At 55.1% G+C, this 24,375-nt stretch overlaps 1 protein-coding gene across 1 annotated transcript in view; it reads left to right on the forward strand.

Annotated features, from left to right (window-relative positions):
• MINDY4 (MINDY lysine 48 deubiquitinase 4) overlaps positions 1 to 24,375 on the forward strand; it is a 110,074-nt gene that overhangs the window by 68,327 nt on the left and 17,372 nt on the right. Inside the window, exons 10-14 of the mRNA XM_047097363.1 lie at positions 269 to 370; positions 2,194 to 2,257; positions 3,328 to 3,393; positions 8,836 to 8,903; positions 21,468 to 21,531. Coding sequence (XP_046953319.1) covers positions 269 to 370; positions 2,194 to 2,257; positions 3,328 to 3,393; positions 8,836 to 8,903; positions 21,468 to 21,531 — 364 coding nt within the window. The remainder of the gene's footprint in view (positions 1 to 268; positions 371 to 2,193; positions 2,258 to 3,327; positions 3,394 to 8,835; positions 8,904 to 21,467; positions 21,532 to 24,375) is intronic.

Below are 24,375 nucleotides of genomic sequence, written 5' to 3' on the forward strand. Positions count from 1 at the left end.
GCTTGCACATACCTCGGGCCCTGCCAAGCCTCCAGGGTCCCCTTTGCTCCCTGGGCTGTTTCCTCAGCCTGCTCCTCCTCCAGCCCCACCCGGGGCCCCTCCCCCAGGGCTCTTCCCTTGGCCCTCCTCTGAGGAGGCCCTGCCGGGAGTCCCTGAGCTCTGGGGCCCTCTGTGTGGCAGAGGAAGGAATCGGCTATCTGCTACAGGGCTACGCGGTCCCTGGCTTGTGTCCCTACTGGCATAAACACGTTCTCTTTTTCCTCCTCAGGCCGCTGCAGCCTTCCAATGCCCACAGGACCCACTGCCTCGCCCTGGCCATCGCGGACATTGTGTGGCGGGCCGGGGGCCATCAGAGAGCCGTGGTCACACTGTAAGCGCTTCTCAGGGCCTTGTCACTGCCACTCACGTGGGGCACGGCTGCAGACAAGCTGGCTGTGTGCTTTCCTGTCCTTGGGGAAATTGTCTTTCCAACAGGCTGTCTGTGCGTCCTCCTGGGTGCCTATCATGTGCCCCATGCCAGTGTGAGCCCAGAGAGGCAGCCCCACGCTTGGGAGAGGTCTGGAGGGGTCTCCATGCAGCTCCATTCTCCTCTCTGCCGGGGGTCGCATCTGTCTCGCCTTCCTCCCTGGGGAGCTTTGGGGGACACAACCCTCTGGCCTAGGCAGCCTGCTCCCCTCTGTATTTCTGGCCCCGTGTCCTTGGCAAACAGCCTCTCGGTAACCAGTCACCCTCTGATTCATACCGCTCTCCTAGTCCCAAAGCATGCTCCTGTCCACTTTGTCACCTGGACCCCTGTTCCACTGAGGAAGAGACTTACCCCACTGCCTCCGTCCTCCCGCAGGTGGAGGACGCCATCCGTGTAGTCCACATGGGCTGCTCTTCAGTCTGGCCCTTCACAGTGGGAGCATCAGTCCATCCCAGGCCTGTGGCTAAGCTTTAGTAAAAAGGATGCCTTTGGGGGCCAAAGATTACACTCTGGTGGGGTAGAAGGGTCCGTAGAGCACACTGCTAAAGAGAGAGGGCTCCCGGGCGCCTGGGTGGCTCAGTTGGTTAAGCGGTGGGCTTTGGCTCAAGTCTAGATCTTGTGGTTCGTGAGTTCAAGCCCTGCTGACAGCTCGGAGCTTGGAGCCTGCTTCAGATTCTGTGTCTCCCTCTCTCTTTCTACCCCTCTCCCTCTCATGCTCGCTCTCTCTCCCTCTCTCTCAAAAAAAAAAAAAAAAAAAAAAAAAAATTGAAAAAAAATTGAAGAGAAGGGGCTCCAGAAGCTAACTCCTGTTGCTTATTGGCTGTGTGGCTTTGGACAATTGACTCAACCTCTCTGCACTTCATCTGTTTACTCATCTGGCAAATGGGGGTGATAGTAATGATTATTTGGTAGAGTGACTGTGAGAATTAAATAAGTTCTATGTAATCAGTGACTATATTACCAGTTTAATCATTTACCCACATGAATACATAGTGCATAATAAATGTGAAGTACTTAGGACAATGTCTGGCACATACTAAGTACCATCTCAGTGTTGGGTATTATTGTTGTTCCTGTCGAGTGCTTGTCCTTGGTACTCGTGTCCCAGTTAACGGATTAGCCCTGGCCCTTAGGATCTGCATGGCAGTGCTGAAAGCAGATGGGACAAAAATTCAATTTCTCCCTGTTTTATGGATTAGAAAACAGGAGCCCAGAGAGGGGCAGTGGCTGGTCCCAGCCCAGGCAGCAGGCTAATGACCCAGTGGGCCCCAAACCCCACTTTTAGTGCACGCCTTCCTGGGCTGCACACGCAGGGTGTTGTGTAAACGGACATGGGGTTAGGGTGGGAAGCCTCAGGCCAGAGGCTGAAATTCCTCCCAGCCCTGAAAATGAAGGACAAGTCAGCATTCCTCAGTCTGGAAATCTATTTGTCAGTTGTGGGTGAGAGGCAGGCTTCCTCCTGCCAGGACTTGGGTTTGGTTACCCTAAGCTCTCCTCCTGCCGTCTTTTTTCCATTCCTTTTCCCACCCCCACTAGTGGAGTTCTTTGGACCCAGCCTAGTGGGTGAGTACAAAGTGGGGGAGAAACGAGAAACCCTTGGTCCCGTTCTTTCCTCTGGAGCCACCTTTTTATTTGTCCTCATTTAATGGCACATGTGGTTTCACCCTGGCTCAAGGGCATGTCTTCTCCCCATGCAGAGGACTCATGCATCTCCCTTTCCTTTTTAGGGCTTCAGGAACACAGCATTTCAGTCCAACAGGGAAATACAAAGCAGATGGAGTCTTAGAAACAGTACGGCTTTCTGGAAAATTATCACGCAACCTTTGGCTTTGTGTGGGGACGGTCTCCTTTCATATAAGTAAATCTTCCCTCAGCTGGGGATGGGCCAGCCCTCCCTGCAGCCCAGGCTAGCAGATCCTCCACTTGGGATTGGGGTGGGGGCAGAGGTAGGAGTCCGGGGGTGGGCTTTTGCCAGGACTGGCTTTATGGCCAAGAGGCCAACAGGCGCCCTGTCACAGAGAAGAGCAGGCCATACGTAACGCCTTCTGGTCGGACTGCAGCCCTCTCTGTCCCTCTGTGTCTCTTCAGCATCCTCTCTGGGGTTGTTGCGAGAGGGCAGTGGGGTGGTATGGAGAGGGAGGGGCGTTCGAGGGTGGGGAAGAGCTTGTGCGGGACAGAGCACCGGCCATAAAGCCAGACCTGGTGTGACCTAGTAAGGGAAAGAAATGAGAGACGTGAGAATACAAAGTGACGTTTTCCACGAGTGGACCTCCTCTGCACTGAGGACTTTTTGTTTTACCTAGTTTGCTTCATTTGACCTGAGTCTGGGCGCATGTGGCCCCGGGATCCTAACTGGGGGGTCTCACCTGGTGGGTGTTTTCTCTACAAATGGCTTTTTCCTATCCTGCCTGAGAAAGCAAAGGAGACTCATACCCGCAGCTTCCCGCCAAACTCAGGACACTGCCTGCTGGGCTTAGAGCTGGGTGGGTCTCTCGCCCTGGCTCCCCTGCACCCCCAGGTGCTTCTCAGATCCCGCTTGTCAGTGGGGGGCAGGCACAATGTGGGCTCCTTGGCTTTGGCTCCGCAACACCTCCATCCCAGGGCTCTGTAGGCCTGGTGTGGCTGGCAGGGCGGAATTCACCGCCGAGACCCCAGCTGGGCCCTGTCAGCCTTTTAAGTTGCACACGGGTCTGGGCCTGTGTGCCTCCCCGCCCCAGCTCTCAAGGTCACCCGTCTGACTACAGGGACATTTCCAAGTGGGTTTTGTAGCTGCTGAAGCCGGGGTGGTGGAAGATAATCCAGGACGTGGAACCATCGGTGGGGGCTTGGGCAGCTCACCCTGTGGGTCTGTGTCTCCTCAGCTCACACTGCACAGTTTGACCTGCTATGAGGAGCTGGTGACTTTTCTTCAACAAAGCATCCATCAGGTATGAACAGTGGTTTATTTGGGGGGATGTGCATGGTAGAGCTGTCTGCTTTCTTTATGGAGACCCTGCTCAGTATATCCCGGCTGGGTGGGGCCTCCAGCACCCTGTCTGCTGGCGGAGATCTGTGCCCCCACCCCTTGCTGTGAGATGGGGCGGAACACATCCAGGGCCTGAACAGCACAAAGTACTGTGGGAATTCAGGGCTGTAGCCTCACTGGTTTTGTGGAGGAAGGAGCCCAAGCCTCCCTGGTAAAGGGCATGATTACTGGAGCCTTCTGCCTGGGTTCCAATCCAGGTAACACCCCTTGCTTAGTAGCTCTGTAGCCTTGGGCAACTTATTTAGCCTCCCTGTGCCTCAGTTTCCTCATCTGTAAAATGGGGCTGATAAAAACGGTGCTTAGAACTAGCGTGCCTGGTTCAGTGTGGTCAGTGATTTTAGCTTTCGTTGTTGATATAATGGTCACCACTATCACGATTATTTAAGGTAACCTTGAGACTGGTAAGTTGTAGACACGTAGAAATGAGGGGCAGGGTGCAGCATGAGCCAAGGCCAAAAGATGACCTCTGAGATTCCCAACTGCAAGGTCTCATCTTCTGACGTCTGTGTGACAGGTTGGAAGGAAAGAAACGGCGCTGAGGCCTTCTCTCCTGGTGTGCAAGCAAATGGCACATGCCTCTTTGCCTTTCTTTCAGCCTTCTGGGCTGTGGGATGAGCTCTTTTAGGCTCCCAAGAAGGCGACTTTGCCTAGAGATTTGCTGACGAGCCTGGGTGGTGGGACTGGACATTCTGCTGTCTTACCATCTCCTGTTCCCTGAAGGCGCTGTGCGTCTGGGCGGAGCCAGGGAAGAGTGGTCACAGACGCTGCTTGGGTAGGAAAATGGGGCCTGTCCTGAGACCACTGCGAGGCAGGTGTGCGGTCACCGAGGTGCTGACTCTTCAGAAACTTTCTGCCCGAGAGCTGTTGCCCAGGGATGATTCAGTCCGAGGAGCCTGGCCCGTGTCCCCAGCTTAGGACGCTGTCTTTCTGCACTGACCGTTCCGCCTGGCCTTTCTGGGAGGTGGAAGAGAGGGGCTCTGGCATGGGAGGGGTCCCGGCCTAGACTGGCTGCCACCTGCTCCCTGTTTCTGGCTCTCTCTGGTTCTTCACGGACATAACCCAGGGGGCTGTCTGCCGATGCAGTGCACTTCCCAGCTGGTGCACACAGCTGTAGGGGTCCTGGAGCAGGGACCTGAGGGCCCCTGCTAGCTTATTCCTCAGCCACATGGGGCCCTTGGGAAAGTCACTGGGCCTTAGTTGCCTCATCTAGAAAATGGAAGATGGAGCAGTTAGCAGGTAACTTCCAGCTCGTTACTGTCCAGCGGTGGTTTTTAAAGAAGAAACTTAAATGCATGGACAAGAATGCCTTCTAAATTAAGCATCAGGTGATCTAAATAAGCAGAAAGGATTCTACTCTTTTTTTTTTTTTTTTATTAAAAAAAATTTTTTTTAACGTTTATTTATTTTTGAGACAGAGACAGAGCATGAACGGGGGAGGGTCAGAGAGAGGGAGACACAGAATCTGAAACAGGCTCCAGGCTCTGAGCTGTCAGCACAGAGCCCGACTCGGGGCTCGAACTCACAGACCGCGAGATCATGACCTGAGCCGAAGTTGGCCGCTCAACCGACTAAGCCACCCAGGCGCCCCAAGGATTCTACTCTTAAATGCACTCAGAGTGCTGTGAGGATACAGCAGTGCGTCCAAAAGACGAGCAAAGCCTGATCGCCTCCGTGCATGTGATTTGACCAGGGAGGCAGGCCCCCGGGCTCCTGTGTTCACACCATCAGGTGAAGCGGAGCGTGGAGCCACTGGTGCCAGGAGAGGGAGGTGCCCTGGAGGCTTCAAGGGGGCAAAGGAGAGCCCTTGGGAAATAGCTCAGATGCTCCTGGGGCCTGTCACCGCCCACTGATGGCCCTGGGGTGATGCCTCAGCACCAAGGTTTTCTGCATCTTCGTCTATGAAATGAGGCCTTTCTCCTCCCTCTGTCTGTACCCCGGGGTTTCGGTGAAGCCCAAGCAAGACAGTGACTTTGGAAGAGGTTCAGAGGGTGGGCCTGTGCTGAGGAGGGGCTGCCTTCTTTCTGTCATTCTTCTGGCTCCGGAGTGGCTCCCCCTCCTCACTTGGCTTTGGTCCCTGTGTACCAGTGGTCAGTATTTGGCCCTCCTCACCCTTGAAGGTGGTGCCTTCCCCCACAGTGTAATTATGTTTTTTCTGGAAGCCGTTGAGCTGCCTCAGCACTACCCTCACCAAATTCATTTTTCATGGCCTGGGCCTAAGAGGGGTTCCTCGTGCCAGGCCTGGAAACGAACACTGAACCATCGCTGCCCAAAATAAACAGCCTCCTTGCTGTGTTTTCATTACCGCTCACCCTCGGGTGAGATGTCTGGCCGCCCCCTGCGAGCTGGGCGAGCCTCCGCCCCTGCCTCCTTTTGGGGTTCTTTGGTGGGCTTCGCTCTCCCCAGGGCCAGAGCAGCGCTGGAGGATGGCCCCTTCTTCCCAAATGGCACCAGACATTTTTCCGGACCCTAACGGCAGTTTCGGGCCCAATTGCCCGCCCGGAGAGCTCTCCTTTCAATGCAGGCACCTTGCCCTGTGGCCTCCCATGTCTTGGCAGCTTGGGTTTGATGAGATAATTTTAGTAAATTTTTTTTAATGTTTTTTTATTTTTTAACAAAATGGAATATTGGTGCCATTCAGTCATGTTCTGGTGGGGGCCAGAAGCCCCAGGCAGGCGTCTTTTCTCCCTGCTAGCCGGTCTGCACAGAGGGACACATCCAGAGCTCATGGGAAGCTCCCCTTGAGGCTGTTCCAAGGACTATGGAAAATGCTGGCCCACATAGTACTGACCGTTCTCCATGTTTATGCAGACTTGGGGTGCACAGCGGGCTTCTGTGTCCCCTGGTTCATTGCAGCCCTGCAGCTGCAGGTGTGGCTGAGGGGGAAGCAGACAGAGAGGGTGCCATGGCTCCCCCAACACCATGGGTGGGTCCATGGCAGCAGTTGGTTGGGGAAGCGGAGACAGAGAGCTTTGTCACTCCCCGAGGCAACATGCAGGTCAGTAGCAGAGCTGTGACCAGGGCACCGGCCCTCCTGGGCCCACGTCCTGCTGTACAAGGGCATCAGCATTACCGTTTGCAGTCATCAGAGCATGTCCACAGCCGTGGTCTCCTACAACGTGCACCGGAACCCAAGGAAATACGCAAAGTAGGGATTCATCATCCTCGTTTTGCAAATGGAGAAACCGAGGAGAGCAGAAGTTAAGTGACTGGTTTGAGATCAGAGAATTACAATGAGGTTGATATAAGATTGTTGTTGATTTATTTGTTCCATTTCTATATCCCCCCCCACCAGAATATTTTGTTACTTATGAATTTCTAGAAAAAAAGTTTATTATAAAAAGATGATGTTCTTGGGGCTTTTCTATGCTCCAACCACAGTAAATCTGCCCTCTCTTGCCTTTGGGCCTTTGCACTCGCTGTTCGTCTTGCCTGGAACAGCATTCCCTCTCTTCTGATTGTTTCTTGTCCTTTGGGTTTGGATATCACTTCCTCCTGAAAGCTTTCCTTTGCATTCCTTCCTTCCCTAAATCCTTAGTCTGCTTGAAGGCCCTTTCTGTGTGTTTGCAGAGCACCTGTATTTCCCCCTCCTTTTCAAGTTGCTTCTTGTTCTTTCTTCCCTGAGTTACTTCCCACAAAGGCAGATCCGCATCCACCTTGTTCACAAGCATAACCTTGTCAGGGAGCCTCCTCGTGGCACGAAAGTTCACACAGCAATTTTTTATTTATTTTTATTTTTTATTAAAATTTTTTTTAACATTTATTTATTTTTGAGAGACAGAGAGAGACAGAGCATGAGTAGGGGAGGGGCAGAGAGAGAGGGAGACACAGAATCTGAAGCAGGCTCCAGGCTCCTAGCTGTCAGCACAGAGCCTGACAGGGGGCTCGAACCCATGAACTGTGAGATCGTGACCTGAGCCAAGGTCGGCTGCTTAACTGACTGAGCCACCCAGGCGCCCCACACAATAATTTTTTAGATGACGAATTGAGTTGCAGTATGGAAATGAAGACTGTATTTTGAAGGAAAGAAAAGATAATTTTATCAGAAGCTTGAGCTGAAATAATTACCACAGCTGAATACCCTACTTGGCTCTGAGCTTCCTGGCAACCAGGGCAAAATGGAAAGGGGATCGATGATATCATTCTTATTGTTTCAGCAAAACAAACGTGTTTGAGGGTCTGGTTTCAAGTCCAAAAAGAAACTGACCACACATAAGGAACACTGACCATCATAAGGCAGCGTCTTCATCCACAACGCACTAGAAGTGGTGTCATCCCGAGAGGGGGGATACGTAAGGTCTTCACACAGTTGCAGCTGGGGGATGGCGTTTCTCTCGGGAGTCAGCATGATGTAACCCTTCGCAGGAGGCTACTGGACAGGTGGGCAGTGCAGAGCTAGCACCATACTAACAGCCCACACGGGTGGCAGGTCCCGTCCTACGGGCTTTATAAAGATGATCTCACTTAATCGTCACAACACCCTGATGAGAGTGGGTCCTGGTATAATTATCCTTGTTTCACAGGTGAGAAGACTGGGGACAAGGAAGTTAAAAACTGTCCCCATGATCACAGAGCTAGGAGTGGCACAGCCAGGATTTAAACCCAGGCAGCCAGGCTCTAGGCTGTGGGCTCTAACCCAGGATTGGGACCGGGGGGAGATAAATGAGGTGCTCCCTTTGGGTAAAAAATTCAAGGAGGTACCAAAATCCTCAATAATCAGTATCAATAATATTTTTTAAATATCCAAATTAATCCACACAAAAAAACCCATGATGAACAAAATACCAAAAATTTTTGCAAGACAGGACCTGTCCTTGTACTTGAACGGCTTGGGTCACTCAGCCTTCCTGACCCTGACTCTGCCCCACACCTGCTCCCTGCCGCTCTTAACACAGTGCAGGTCTTTGGAGTAAGGGATTCAGAATCAAATAGAGCCTGCTGGAATCCCCCTGGGCTGTGTAGCAGCTGTGTGAGCTCGGGCCAATTGCTCGGTATCTGACCCATTTCCTTGTGTGGCAGAGGGCAGTATTAACACTACTGTAAAGCACAGGCCTGTGACAACACTTGCATGGTAAGGGAGGCTGCCCTGGCTGCTGTATTGTGAACTTCCGGGACTCGGTCGTCATTGGTATGCACCTTGGCGGCCACTGCGTCTGCCCCCATTGTCACTCAGGCTGGTGTGCTCCCCATCGTTTAGGGGGCCTGCCATGGAGCCACCTGGTGACCTCTGGGACCCGGCTGGGGCAGCTGGCTCAGGGTCAGGCTGCTCCCTAGGTGTGGCCCCCGAGGAGGTGAGAAGAAGAGGGTGCAGACTTGGTGGGTGTTCATTCCTTTCTCCTCTTCCCAGTTTGAAGCGGGTCCCTACGGATGCATCCTGCTCGCCCTGTCTGCCATCCTGTCCAGGTCCACGGAGCTGTGAGTGTCTTCCTCCCTCAAACCCCCAGGCAGGGCTTGTCTGTCTTGTTCGCTGCTGCCTCACCCCCACCCCCGAGAAGCCCAGGACCAAGCTTGGTGCATAGCAGGCATGTTGTGAGCATAGTCAAGAGGATGAAGGAAATAGTAGAACGGGATGGTTGGCTGGTGGAGGAGAGAGAGCAGTTATATGCTACGTACATGTGTGTTCAGAGCTACCTTCTAAGTCTCCCCACGTGTGCTGGGGCTGCCTGGAGGGACTCCCACCCAAACAGCTAACAGTGCCGCTGGGTCCCCCGTAGGACTGCGGTGGGCGCATACTTCAGCACATGTGTACTCCCCTGGGACGTGGATGGGGATGGGCAGTTGAGACGGAGGTCTGGGAAAGGACTGAGGGCCTCCATGAACTCAGGACGGGGGGCTCACCATAGGCCGTGGCAGTCTGAAAGCTGCAAGGTCTGGGTCCAGGGCCAGCCCTGAGGACACGGGTAGGTGGATACCCGGGGGCCCTGGAAGTGGAGGACTTCAGTTCCGTGTACCCTTATCAAATGTGGCCGCCCGGCTGCCCGAGAGCTGGAGTTTCTCCATCATGTCCATTCTCCATGAGCTTTCTAGACCTCTAATCCGTATTTGTCATCTGTGCATTATGTCACCAGGGAGGGGAGCAGATTAACAGCACATTAACAGTTTTGTAAAGTGCAATTGATTACTCCTTCCTTTTCCAAGTAGAGAGCAGACTCCAGAGGCCATGGAGACCCAGGGAATGAATTTTCATTTTGTGGGGTGCTTGCTGTGGGGGATGATTTGGGAACAACCCCATGCAGGTGGGCCTTGGGAAGTGAAGAGGTAGAAAGAGTAGCCATGTGGTGCCCAGGCTGGGGAGGCCCTGGCAGAAGGAGACACTTGCTCCTGGTGGCCGGGCCGGGCCAGGGCCTGTCCCGTGCCCCGCAGGCTCTGGCTTGGGTAGGAGGAGGACGCGGGGGCTCTGTGGCCTCATGCTGCTGGCCTGCCTGCTGCTTGCTGCTACTGACCTTATTAAATGTGGTGCACACACAGATTTTCTAATGGCATTTTTCTTCTAATCCTGCCATAATGATACAATTCATTCCTGGCCCGGGCTCACGTGCACCAGAGACCATAACCCACACTGTCTTCTCCCCAGGCGCAAGTTTGCTAATCCCTTCCTGACCACGTTGGGTGGGGGTCTCTGGGTATGTGGGTGAGACCCCTGAGCTACCTGAGGGGAAGCTGGGCTCTCAGGAGTCCCATGCCTGGTGACATCTCGCTGTGTGATCTCCTGGGCCTCAGTCTCTCCACCTGTACAGGGAACCATCCGGCTCTGAAGGTCTAGGACTCTGTGATCAGAGTGCCTCTGCTCTGCTCACTGGGGCAGCTGCTAACGGTCTTGCTCACCAGCCTGGGTGTGCTCCTGCAGGGAGTGGCTCTGGAGGCCTTCTCCATGCGCACGGGCCTTCACCCCCCATAGCCAGGCTACTCTTCATTGTTGTCCAGAGCGGGAGGACTTGGGCTGTGTCTGTCCCCTCCCTGCCCCATCCAACCAAGCCAGGCAGGGCTGAGTCCCCGCCCAGGCTCTGGCTCCTTGGGGGCATCTGTGTGAGGCGTGGCTGCCCTGCTGGACCTGCATGGCCTCATGCTACCAGGCCTGACGTCTCAGCTCTGCCACGTCCCTCCTCTCCACTGCACACACGTACACATGCAGATGCACACACACATAGATACACAGAGATACAGACACAGAGACACACGGATGCACACAGACACATGCACACATATAGATATACACAGACATATACACACACAGATATACATACATATACACACACAGAGATGCACAGAGATACACAGACACATACACACAGATATACATACATATGCACACAGACACACACAGGCACAGAGACCCATAAGATCCGTCTGGAGTTACCTCCTTCCCCTTGCTCTCAGGGCAGAGGAAGGCGTAAAAGTATGCTGAGACCATCTCCCTCCCACTCAGGGCTCCTGAGGACCTTCCCTGGTAGAGATCTGCTTTAGCGTTGGACCCGGCAGGCACTGGGGGGGCTCGTCTTATCCTGGGCCTCCCCTTCCCTTCCAAGAAGACAGCATGGAAGATATTCTCAGCAGCAGCAGGAACGATGGTGACCGACACCTAGTAAGCTTCCTGTCTGCCCAATCCTTTGCTGCAACGTGTTACACAGCACACTTGTTTCCCGCCCCTGGCAGCCCTGTTAGGTGGCACTAATGATTCCCGTCAGCATCGCTGTCTTTCAGGTGAAGAAACAGAGACCTGCCCCAAGCTCACACAGCTTAGCCCAGACAGCCTGGGCCCGGACAGGACTCTTTGGGTTTTCTGTTTAAGGAACTTGGGAGTCAAACAGATTTGATTTCAGGCCTGACTCTATACTCCTTTGCACCTGAGTTTCTCACTCTCTGAAAGGGGGATGCTAATTCCTGCTTCACGAGATTAAATAAAGATTTATATGTTGAGCGCTTGGCTCGGCTCCCGGTGGGGAGCCCACTCGGATAACAGCCGCTGCCGGCGTGGTCCTGTCACAGCTGTGCTCACAGGCATCTCGTGCCCCCTCCTGTCCGTCTTGCCCTCAGTCTTGGCCCCGTTCCTGGTGGTGCAGACGTAGCCTCGGGGAGGCCCTGCGAGTGGTGATGGGTCCACCTGCGGTGGTGCCCACCCTGGCAGGCACTTCCTGAGCTGCCCGGGGCCTCCCTGGGTGCTGTGTGCTGTTGCTCAGAGCGGGCAAGAGAAGTGGAGGCGGGAGAACCAGTCCCTGCCTGGGAGGGTGCCAACCAAAGATGTGCTCGAGAGGACACTCGGCTCTTATCTGTTCAAGCTCAAAACCGCTTTTAGAGAGACTGTCTGAGGGCTTCGGGTGGGGAGTAGGGCAGGCTTTGGGTACAGGGCTGCTGGTGACATCATGGAGTGCAGCCGGCCATTCCTTCCTGCGGTCTGGGGGACTTCCTAAAAGGGGTGGCAAGTGTATGGAGGAAAGACAGGACTGATGGTGAGGAGGAGAAGAGCCCCTCGAAATGGTGCCCAGATCCTGTGAGAGAGTCATGCTGACATTATTTGAAATAGCACGTTAGCATTGCTGGCATTTTCTGGGCTCCTCTGAAGAAGCTGTTAGAAGGGGGAGCTCCTGCATTGGTCTAGGCCCCTTACGTCTCAGTCACACGCTCCAGCGGTGCTTCCGCGGCTCCCCAGAGCCTCTGATCCCCGTTCTCAGGAGGAATGCCACACCTGGCTGGAGGTTTGCTGGGATTCACTTAGCAGTGATAACGGTCCTGGGATTGTGAAAGGCCACCCCATCCTGGCCTGCCGCAGGTGCTAGCAACTTGCAAAGGCCTTTCTCTGTGGACCCTTGGGCACACGGGGGTGGATGTCATCCAGCACAGGCTCCATTTGTCAGGCTGAGCTGACAGGCTTGTCCCGGGTGGCCCAGTGGGTGACGGCTCCTATGACAGCATCCCATTCATTGGCTGCCGATGTAGCTTCGGAACACCTGAGTCCCCACCTCTGCTCTGTTGCCAGCACGTTTATGGCTGACCCAGCCTGTGCCTTAGGCCTCAGGGCGGGGGGGGGGGGTGCAACTAGAGCCACTTAAATTCTTTCTATTGTGAACCTGACATCTGACTGTTTTCCAAATACACTGTATCCCCAGGCTCACTATGAAAAGCAGATGTAGCCAGGACTGTTTTGAGTAGAGCCCAGGGGAGGTAGGGTGAAGGGGGTGGGGAGGCGGAAACCCCTGCCTGCCCCTCCCAGTCTCCAGCCTGGCCCCAGGAGACCCCTGTTTGGAGAAACCCCAGCTCTGCATACAAAGCTTAACAGCCATAGGACCAGACCATCCCCGAGGGCCTTCCTGCTCTGGGGTTCAGATTCAGCATTGCCAAACCCTTTGATGCCATTTCAGGGTGATCTGTTATCACTTTGGGTAGTTGAAAACCTGTCCTGGTAGCCCAGACAGGGCAGTCTCTCAGATCACGTGCTGTGCAGCTGAGGAGGAGTGGAGTGTGGGGCTGGGAATCACCCACTCTTTACAAACACAGTGTGCATTTGTGGTCCTGTGTGTGTGCATGAGGGCTCTGTGAGGTTGCGGGGCTGGGTGTGAGGTGATGTGGGTGCTGGTGGCTATGAAGGTCACACGGCCTCCCCTCCCTCCTAGCAAGGGTCTCAGACTCATGCCTGATGTCCAGGGACAGGCCTTGCACCCAAGTCAGTGCCTTCTGTCCATGGGCTGTTGCCAGCTCTGGGTGGGACCAGGGTGAGGGCACCAAGGGCAGATGTACACGCAGCCCGGCACAGCCTGGTCACTTCTCCGTCAGAGGCTGAAAGAATAGTAGCGAAGCTGGCCTTTGAGTTTTGTTTACCAGGGCTCACTGCAAAACCCTGTGAAGGTTTTATTTTTTTCCACTTGATTTCAAGCCATCTGTTTTCCTTCCTAAGATCTTGAGTTGCTTACAGTAAATCTGTACAGGCTTTCGTGCTTACCTAGCTCCACCGCTTTCCAAACCACACAGCCTAGAACTTTCCCCAGCATGCTCTCACGAGTCCCAAAGATGCTCAGGGCCCTGGGGTCCTGGCTGGCTCAGAGCCAGACCTGCACAGTGCGGTGCGAGGGTGCTCCGGCCCCTAGGGAGCCAGCAGTGAGCCAGGGCCTGGCATAGGGGAGGGCCCCGGAGATACCCACTGGGTGGCTTAGGCTTGGGTGGTGGTGGGGGGAAACAACTGTGAAGAGACCCTTTTCATGCCTCAGACCCTTGGCATTCGCTACAGGGGCAACTTGGGCCGTCCAAAGGCAGTCTTGGAAGTCCAAAATAGGCAGTAGTTTGTCATGTGCTGAAGTAATTTTTAACAGCGCCAGCCAGGCATCACGGTGAGGGGTAGCAACCACACCATGGTGGCTTTGTTGCTCTTTGTAACTTTCTCCAGGAGAGGAAAAATAACAGCACCTCTTCTTTCTTTGTGGAAATAGCCCTGAAATGAAAGCCAACCGTGAGTGTTGGTAATGCAAAGGCGAGTGATGGAAACTTGATTCTTAGCCAGTGTAAGCAGAAAACAGCGCTGCTAATTGATTCATATCAAAAGCCCAGGGCTTTAAGAGTAGCTGGATCCAGGAACCAGACGGTGTCTTTGGGACATCGCGTCCCTCCTTCTGTCCTGTCACACTTCTTCCCTCTGTCTTGTCTGTGTCCTCAGGAGGTCCCTGCTGTGTGGTGGGCTCTGGTGGGCCCAGCGGAGAGGAGGCCCTCTCCCCAGCACTCCTCAGCCCTGCCGGCAGCCATGACCCCATTCCTGACACCTTTGGTGGCCGGGCCTGGGCTCTATCCGTCATGGGGGCCCAGAAGGCAGGCAGAACCCACAGAGGTGTACCACGCTGGCTGGGAAAGGGATGCACTGGATTTTGGGACGTGTCAAGGAACAGGAGGGAAGATGTGAGTTTGGGGGCGGGTCAGACCTGGGCTTTAATGGAGGCCCCCACTGGTTCCTCTCAGAAATGAAGAAAAGAAAGGACAACGTTTCCAGATCCAGCAGAACTCACTGAGTCAGAGACCACCTTCGCAGTGGGTGGGCTTGTGGCATAAGGATTTGAGCAGTGGGCTATTCTTGTTGAGAATCCCAGGCTTGGTGGTCCCAGATGTGCTATTGTGATGGGAGGGGGTAGATGGGATACCCCTCAGGTTCTTCCTCCACCCTCCCGCTGCACCCGCCTGGACTCCTCCAGCCCAGAATAATGTACTGCACACAGAACCACCCAGACCAGGCGCCCCGACCTCACACAGATAGCAACTGCTCTGTGCACCTTGAACAAAGCCCTTGGCCTCCCTCACCTGGGTCTCCCACATGCAGCATGAGAGACCCAACATGGTGGCTAAGGGCCCTGCCTACCTGACATGCCAACATCTTTTGCATATAGCTAGGGAACAGGAAGAGAGGGACTTCCTCATCGAACTCCAAGTCAGCTTAACCTTGATTCAGATTAGGGCAGAGGCCATGCTAGTGAGCTCTTTTAGCACATGTGTCTGAAGAGGCCAAGGTGATGCGCGGCAGATAGACCCAAAGGGCTGTGGGTACCTTTGTCATTGGAAATAGGAGACCCTCCACTCAGACCCCACTTCCTTACACTGACCCTCCTTCCTCTCTCTGGCCACCTGCTCCTGTGTCCCCTCCATAGTGGACCAGAGCCGTGTCCTGTAGATCTCACTGGCTCCCTCTGGGGGCCCTGTGAAGCCCTCTCGCCACATGGAAGGCAGGGGCTAGAGACCCAGCCTCGCTGGAGGTGGAGGAGAAAGAGGTCCTCATTGTCACCTTGGGCTTTTGGGGCTTGCAGTAACCCAAGGGGGCAGGCCCGGAGGCCTGAGGCCATTATCCCATTTTACAGATGTGGGAACCAAGGATCTAAGATTTTAGGGCAGGTTGGTGGCAAGCTGACACCATCCTTGAGTGTCCTGGCTTCCAGGCTAAGACCCTGTGCCCGCATCCCCATCTGGACTGGGGGAGGAGTGACAGGCACTGCCCCAGTGTGTCTGCCGACTTAGAAGGAGAAGAGGGAACCAAGACCCCCAAGTAGGCCCATACCAAACCAGAAGCGGTCCAACAGCTTCATTCTCCATTTAATTTCAGCCGGCATAGTCTGGGCAAAGCAAGCCTGGTTCCAGGCTGCTAGGGCGGCAAGTCACGGCTGGTGAGTGCCAGTGGGGTGTGGCTGAGGGCAGGAGGTCTGCCCATGGGCACTGAGTCTCCCATGGCAGAGGAGGGCGACTAAGCCCAGACCCCACTGGACTTAGTGGCAGAGCTGAGAGAATGTCCTGACATTCTGTGCATCTAGCACTCCTACCCATTCACCTAAGAGCTATACCTCCATGTTCCTCAAAGGGCTTGGGTGTCCAGATAAAGAGCATGGGCCTCAGGAGGAGGGAGAAGCAATTAACTTTTTGGAAGAATCTTCTGTTCCAGGCCAACCTTGGCTGCTTGGGTGGGAAGCTTCCTTCCGCCTGCCTCTGCACATCTCCTGGGATTCAGCTTCTGGAGCCTATTCCGTCAGGGCCTTCCTTAGAGCTTCTCCTGGGACGGGTGTGGGCCAGGCTCACATAATGTAGGGCCCATTTGCTGTACATCTGCAGAGTTAGAGCCTGGGTGCCAGGTGGGGGGGGGGCAGATGGACACAACATAACCCTGGCCCTCAAAGTCCTTCTGCCAGGAGGGACAAACCAGTCGCAGGAAAAGCATTGGCGAGTGCTCTTAGGAAAGGGCCAGCTGAGGAGAGATGGGGCACATCTGTCCTGGGACGAAGGAGCTATCTTTATGGAGGAGGTGACATTTAGCAGGGCTCTGAGGGATATGTGGGAAGGGTTTTGGCAGGCAATGAGAACAAAGCAGGCAAAGGCCAGTGGTGGGGTTTGCAGAGAACAATTGCATAAGGTCTGGTTGGAAAGGACGGTGCCAGCACGTGGGGAGAGGTCTAGTGGGTGGTGAGGCGGAAGGCAGCTTGGGAAGGGCCTGGACACCTCTGCTTTCCCTTCCTTCCGGCTCCTTTCTCTCCACCCGTGCACCTTGGCCCTTCCTCTGCAGGGCCCTGCCTGGAGAGGGGAAATAACAGCCACCCCCTCCAACTTGTGGGGCTCTCTGCAGTGTGCAAGGCCCTTTTATGGCCTTGACCCTTATGGAAACAACTCTTTGATGTGCGTATTGTTGTCCCCGGCAGGGGATGACACAGAAAGCCATTTGCTGAAGGTCACACAGTGCACCTGACAGCCAGGTGTCCTGCCTCATCGCCCACTCCCTGCAGGCCTTCCTGGGAAAATAGTCAACATCCACTCTACCCAAATCCTTGTTAGATATTCGTAGCTAAATTTCGACCGCTCGCAAGCCTCCGTGTATTCTGGGTTCTTGGCCGCGATACGAGTAGTTGAGGTTACTGGAATCATGACCTCTCGGTCATTGTGTTTTTAGTTGTTGTTATTATTGTTGTTATCGTAGGAAAAAGGAAGTGACATTTACCAAATGCCAGATGCTTTATATAGTTCATGTCCTTCAGTTCTCACAGCAGTCTGTGGTAGAGGGAGGCACTGTCCCACCCCTCCTGCTGGGGGAACCAGCCTCAGAGAGGGGACAGCCAAGAAGTGGCAGTGACTGGATTTGAATCCAGGGCCCCCTGACCTCAGAGCCCAGGTTCTCTTAGTTGCTCCACAGCTGCCCTTCTCCCTACTGATTTGTCCTCAAAAGTCAACAGAATTCTCAGGGGAGGGGGCGGAGTGGGGGTGTGGTGGTGGCCCTGGGGCCTGGCGCCACCTTGGGGTCAGGTGGAGGGGAGGTGTCTGGCCTGACCCTCCTGAGTTAATTACCACCCATTTTAGGCTTGATGTTTTAAACATCAGAGTCATGAACCAGACAATTTCACATCCCAGAAGGTCCCTAGAGACCCCTTGTTCCAGTCCTCTGGTTTTATAAGTGAAGACACAGGCTGAGAGAGAGGCAGGGACTTGCCTGAGGTCACTCAGCCAGTCTGAGGCCGAGCTGGCCACGACTCCACCTCGCAGACATTGATTTTAGGTGAGTGGCTTTGACTATAGACTGGAACCGTGTCTCTAGGCCACTTAGACATATTTCTGCTTATTCGGAAACTTCTGTACAAGATCCTCAGGTTCACATGTTCAGATGTGTGTTGGGAGGTTGTAGGGTGAAGGGACAAGCCATGCCCCAGTCAGGGAGGGTGGGACCAGGAGTGGGGCTTGAAGGCTCCCGGATCTGCCTGGAGCTGGCCCGCCAGGCTGACCATCCCGTGTTCCAGGCCACAGGGGACACTGTGTGACATTGGCACTGGGGACACAGTCCTGGCCTGCTGACTGCCTGTGTGACCACAAGACTGCAAGTCCCTTCTCCTTTCTGGTTCTCTAGTTTCCCCCTTAGAAAGATGGAGATGGGGGCCTTTGCTCTTCTGGCCTCATGAGGCTTCAGAGAGGATGGTGTCTTTGAGGGAGATGACAGATTCTGCAGGTTCAAGGCTCAAGCATTGTAAGCTGCTCAGTGGCAGAACCTCTGTCCCTTTGAGATGTGTGACAAGGAATGACTGGGAGGAGGCAGCAGAGCCCCAGCCCAGCTTTGGGGGCTGATTCTGGGCTGGCCTCTGTCACTAGCTCTGGTCCACTTGTGTTCTTTTGCTAGGCATCTATTTTTCCATCTGCACAGTGCTGAGCCCGGAGGGCCCTGCCAGCCCTGGTGTCCTCTTCGTTCTGTTTCTGGGTACAGTGCATTGTCTCTGGGACCTCTCAATGGGGGAACAGCTGGGCGAAGTGGTCCTTGCTGGCATCCCAGGAAGAGATCTCTCTTCCCCTTCCTCTGGATACCTCTGAGGGGGGCCGTCACTCCGACCGCGGGTCCAGGGTCTTGCCCTCTGCTCCCAGAACACTGAAGAGGTCAGTGGTAGGGCAGTTAGGGCTGAGCCCCTCCTCCTGAGGTTCCCTGCCTTGGGCAAGTCCATTCAGGCTTCTCCTACACGGTGCTTCTTGGAATCCAGAACCCAGGTAGGCTCCTCCCTGAAGGGGTCCCCAGTGCGCAACAGCCTCAGGGGGCAGACTTCATCAAGCCCTGGCTTCTCCCTGCTCTTGGCACCTGTGTCCCCAGGCTGTGCAGGATTACTTTAGGGCCCAGCGTTTGTCCAGTCCTCAGGTAGCCTGTGGAAGGGACAGCCTGCCTATTAGACTGGAATGGTTATCAATCCCACGGAAGGGCTCATCGTTGCTTGTGGCTCAGAAGCCCAGAAAGTATGGGAGACTCAGAGCTCAGGCAGCCCCTCCTTTGATTCAGCCCCTGCTCCCAGGACACTGCATGCCTTGGACACCTGGGGGTACCCCAGAGGGGCCCCAGAGGCTAGGAGAAGGAGAAGGATGGGATGCTTTCGGAGTAGCTCATGTATTTGGCTTCTGCCTAGAAGATGTCACTGGAAGAGAGAGCTCTGAGTCGAAACAGATGTTGGGGGCCACTTGTGTTAGTTTGCTAGAGCTGCTGTAACAAAATGCCACAGCCTGGGTGGCTTAAAGAGTAGGAACTCACAGCTCTGGAATCTGGAAGTTCAAGATCAAAGTGTGAGCAGGGATGGTTTCCTCTGAGGCCTCTCGCCTGGGCCTGTAGGTGGCTGCCACCTTCTGTGTCCTCACATGGTGTTTTCCCTGCCAGGATGCATCCCTGGTGTCCGTCTGTGTGTCCCAAGTTTCCTCTTCTTGAAAGGACACCAGTCAGTTTGGGTCAGGGCCTACGCTAATGGGCTCAGTGAACTTAAATCACTCCTTTAAAGGCCCTGTCTACAAATACAGCCACATTCTCAGGTACTGGGGTCAGGGCTTCAACATATGAATTGGGGGGGGGGTGCAGGGCACAGTTTTGGGGGGGGTGCGGGGCACAGTTCAGCCCACGACACCATTCATCTGGTGCATGCAAGTCCCTTATGTCACAGAAGGGGATACTGAGGCTGGAGAGGAGAGGTTTGCCACCACACCGCAGGCCGGGGCTGGAACTCGGGCCTGGTGATGGCCCTGCCCTCTGAATTGCCCTGTCTCTGGGCAGAGCAGAAGCCGTTTTTCCTTTGCTCAAGGACTCCTGACACTCAGCTCTCCAGGGATTTCCCCTAGAGGGAGGTCTGGGCATCTAGATTTGCCAAAGTTGTAAATCTCTTAAGCCCTAAGCTGCTCCCTGGCGTCTCCTGAACGCCCTAATGTGAAATGCAGACGTTCCTCCCTTTCAAGCTCCGTGCTCACTCCTGAATTTCCCATCGTGTTTGCACCTAAGGATGCAATTACCGTTTCCTCCCATTGTCCTTTCCGCCTGTACCCCTGTGCTCAGTTGACGCAGGCTCTCAGACCCGCTGGGTGAGCACGAGGCTGTGAGATTATGAAGATCAGACCGCTTCTGAAAGCTTCAGGCTGGCTTGGGGCCAGCGATGCTTATCGGTCCACCCAGGGCTCCTTTGAGGTTATTTTCTTCTCTTCAGAAGATGCCCGTATATGCTGCAGAGAGCGTTTCCATCAATTCTTCTGCCTGAGCTAGCGCCAGTCGAGCGCTGCCCGCGGCCATTTGGCGCCCCAGCCTGCTCCTTCCCGGGCCTGCTGGGCTGTCTCTGGTGGGTGAGCCTCCCTGGCCGTTCCCAGGACCCCCAGGCCTCCGTGCTTCTCCGCTGGGCCCCTGCAGGGCCAACCCCAGCCCATCTGCCCATGTGGACCGCAAAGCATCCCCATTTGGCCACGGTTATTAAAAACCACAAGAAAGCGTTTTCTCCTACAAAGGTCATGGAGCTTGAGTTTCTAGACTCGTTTGGGAAAGATACAGGGGCCAGAGTGGTTTAGGTTTGTGGACTTTCGGCAGATCTTAGATTTAAAGCATAAAATTGAGACCAGGTTTCTCTTCTCTTGCACTAAGAGGGAAAACAAACATCGCGATTGCTGAGCCCTTTCCTCTGGGCGGTCTGTCTGTGGTCTCTTTGGGGTGGGGCCGGAGGAGGCAGGCCGGGCCGCGGGCACGGTGCTGGGCTGGCAGCAAGCCCCGGGGCCTGTGCAGCAGCCTCGTGTCACCCCCAGCGATGCCGTGCTGGGACTTTCCATGCCTGTAAAATATAGTCATCCTTGCTTCACCGGGGACGAGGCTGAAATTAGCATCCCCGGACACGTTCCATAGATGACGGCTCCTTTCCTCTTTGCTCATCCGCGGTTCTGGTGGACAATGACAGTCTCCTGGAGGATTTAGGTGGGGGTAGGTGAAAGGAATTGTGTCCTAGTGGTGGGCTTTCTAGATGGTAGGAGAGCTTTGAGATTCATGGAGGGGTGGGGTTGCCTCCTGGTGCTGGCCCCGCGTATGACAGAGCCACTGCTGACAATGACACCTGGTTTCCAGCTCCATACAGCCCTAGAAGTCGGTTTCTTCCAGTTCGAGGGATGTGTTTCGGCAAAGGGGCTTTTCACCTCCTGCCTTTTAGGGGCCCCCTTCTGAGGGTAGAGCCACTGTGGTAACCTGGAGTCAGGGGAGCACAGGCCTCCAAGACTGGCTTCTGGGTCCTCCACCAGCTCCATAAGCCCATGGCCAAGTGCCCCAAGCAAGTCAGTATTCTCAAAGCCTTGGTTTGTTCTAGGGGTTGGAGGAATAATGGTAGTATGGGGTACAGGGTCTGTGCCCAGGCGGTGGCAGTTACTGTCTCAGGACTCAAGCAGGCATTAGAGACTGTTGCTGCCACTGAACAGACTCGCAGACAGATGTCCAGAGATGGACCGGGATGTCCCTGCCCCCACTGTTAGTAAGCAACAGTTGGGATGTGAAAGCAGGACGCTGGATTCCAATTGCAGGGGCCTTTCTGCCATGTCACTCCTCTGTCGCCATTCTCCGTGTCGGCAGGGGCCCTGGCGAAGCCAGCGTGGAGGCCGCTGCCCAGAGCAGAGTGAGTGTGAACTGAGGAGTCCTGGCTTCCCCCCAGACCCGGAGCTCACCCGGTGAGGCTTGCCCAGGAGCGTCAGGCAGAGGCATCCTAATACCATCCCTTCTGTGTTTTCCAGGGTTCGCCAGGACTTCGACGTCCCCACCAGCCACCTGATTGGAGCACATGGATACTGCACCCAGGTAGGGGGTGCAGTGGGGCGCCGGGCAGCTGGGTGCTTCTTTTCCTTCCTCCTCCCTTCTTTCTTTGCCCGTGCCAGTTCCCCTCCTCCCCCCACCTCCCCCCTCCCCCAAGCGGCTCTCATGTGCCAACCTCTTTTGGGCTTCACTGTCATGGAGACCTAGAAAGGCCACTCAGTTCAGCTTCCACTTCTGGAGAGCTTGCTGCACCAGACCTGTGTGCTTGGCACTGCAGTGGCTGCAAGAGGGGCTGAGGACACAGCCAGGCGCTGCATAGCCCAGAGCCCCAGCCAGAGCCCTGGGGGCACATCGGGGGCTCTGGGCCAGCTGGGGAGATGAGGGCCGTGGCACCCTTTATGTTTGCACAGGACATCGTCCTGGCAATAACCCTCCCCTCTGCAGCCTCACAAAGGGGCCCTCGGGGGGCCTGATGGAGCAGGGGGTCCCTTAGCACAGTTGCTTATCATCGATCCTCCCAGATGTGCGGTGATACCAGAGAAGAGATCTGTTCGTGATCCTTTCAGTGAGCATCAGGACTGGGAGCTAGATGTTATTCCTGGCTTCCGTCTGTGCCTTTCTCGGCATGGCCAGGCCTCCCAGAGTGGCCCCCGGGCCATCGTTATATCTGCTCCTCGACGCACACGGGAACAGCATGTGTAGCACAGACAGGCTGGGCAGAATTGCTCAGGCCCAAACGAGGACCTTGTCCTGATGGTCCTGGCTCACTTGTGCCATCTCTGCAAACACCTGGGTACTGTGCAGGGGCCAGCTCCAGAGCTGCAGTTTGTGCCGGCAACCCGAGGGACTATGGGGTTGACTGATGCCCACCTTCCTAGAGAAAGGCCTCAGGGTAAATGGCCGTCCGGGATGGCCCAGTGCCCTCTCTGGGTGCCTGCCTTCTCTGTGGGAGCTTCCCCCTCAGCAGGGAAAGAGAGATGTGACCAAGGGTGGGCACTCAAGCAGAGCGCAGAGGATGCCAGACCAGAATCTCTGGCTAGTTCTGAGCTGTGTTCACGGTTTCACACACAAATGAGCTGGGCTGATTTTCTTCCCCTCCCCGAGCCTCAGTTTCCTCATTTGTAACATGAGGAGTTTGGATTAGACCAGTGCTTCTTAAACTCTGATGTGTATATGAGCCCCGCCCCGGGAGGCTTGTTGAAGAGCGGGCTCAGATTCAGTGGGTCCAGCCCGGGGTCTGAGGTTCTGAATTTCTAACAGGCTTCCCAGAGCAGGTGATGCTGCTGGTCCACGGACCACACTTTGAGTAGCAAGGGGCTACATGACCACTGAGCTTTGCCACTGCATGATTTTGAGACTTGGGGCAGGGAGCTGTGTGTCGCCCCTTTTCCCTCATTTCAAGAGGGCCTTCTGCTCTGAGGAAGGTTGGGCAAAGATGGGGTGCAGGGGCCTTTTACTTCTCCTTGAAAACCAGATGGGAATACTCGAACCCATCTGAAAAAGGCCGTGCCTTTCCTAGCGGCCACTGCCCCTGAGGTACAGTATCTCAGAGCAGACATTTCCTCCAAATTTTTTTTTGTTTCCTCTGCAAGGACACAATGGGGCCCCTTTGCTATCTGCCTCCAATGGGGTTCGCTCTCTGGCCATCAGAGGGGACATCTTTTACTGCCACCAGGGCAGGGGTCTTGGTGTTGACGGAGGGATTTACTAACGGGAGTATGGCTTTTACAATTCAGGGGAAAACACTCCTGTGAACTCTCACCTCCAAAGTTTATGCTGGGAAAGGGCTATTCTGGCCGTTCCCAAGTAGCATGGGGGCAATGGCCACCTGCTGGCCTTATAGGCACTCCAGAGCAGATAGGGTGGGTGACGCAGAGGGTCCAGCCTGCCCAGGTGCTGAGGCTGGGCTCACTCAGCTCTTTCTCCAGGGGTGCAGCAGACACTCAGCGGCCGCCCTTCTGGGATCTTTAGCAGCCAGCTGGTACCCTGAGGGTAACAAGTGAGGGGCGAGGGAAGGACACCAGGCAGGGAGCCGGAAAATGTGGACACAAGTCCAGCGCTGTCACTAACTAGCCGTGGGGCCTGGGTAAATCCTTTCCCGTCTATGAGCCCCAGTGTCCCCATTCCTCACAGGGGGTTGGACCCCTCGCTGCCTTGCTTAAGGAAGAGCGCTTCCTGCCACCTTGATGCAGGGGACATCAAGGTGAAGGAGACTGCCGGAGGAACAGGGCTCCACATGTCCCCGTTTCCCGGTTCTGGGGTCAGCGGGAATGTTGACCTGTTGGCCGTGCGTCACAAGTCGCATGGCTGCTGAACATGTGATGCCACCCTGGCGATGATGGCGGAGACAGAGCCAGAACCCAGACTGGGGCTCCTCGCCTCCACCTCTCTGCTTCTGCCGCCCTCCACTCTCCCTCCCTGCTCGAAGACCCCACCGTCACTGGTGAGATCCAGATCAGGCCTGGAGCCGAGTTCCTGGTGCCGCACACCATTGTCCACTTCCTGCTGCTGATAACGGGCTCTGGTCGTGTAAGATGTTATCATTGGGGGAAGCTGGGTGAAGGGTGCACAGGAACTCTCTGTGCTATTTTTACAAATCCTTCTGAATCTAAAGTTACTTCAAAATAAAAGAAGTTTAGGAAAAAAAATGCCATCCTTCACGACCCCACCCAAATGTGGCTTCTCCACAAAGTGGCTGTGACTCAGCCATGTGGTCCCATGTGTGCCTGGCCCTGGAGTGTGCCATGCACACGTTTTTATAGCCCCGGTCACATCCTCCATTGTGCTTCAGCCGTGCAGGGACACACCTGATCCCCGCTTAGACCGGACACCTGAGGTCATGAGCCATTCTTTCCCTCCTGACAGGACACCCCCACTCCCCTGCTGCCA

This window comes from Lynx rufus, unplaced genomic scaffold (genome assembly GCF_022079265.1).
Source record: "Lynx rufus isolate CCGP_SWC_20201006 ecotype Redwood Valley unplaced genomic scaffold, mLynRuf1.p SCAF_4, whole genome shotgun sequence".
NCBI lineage: Eukaryota > Metazoa > Chordata > Mammalia > Carnivora > Felidae > Lynx > Lynx rufus.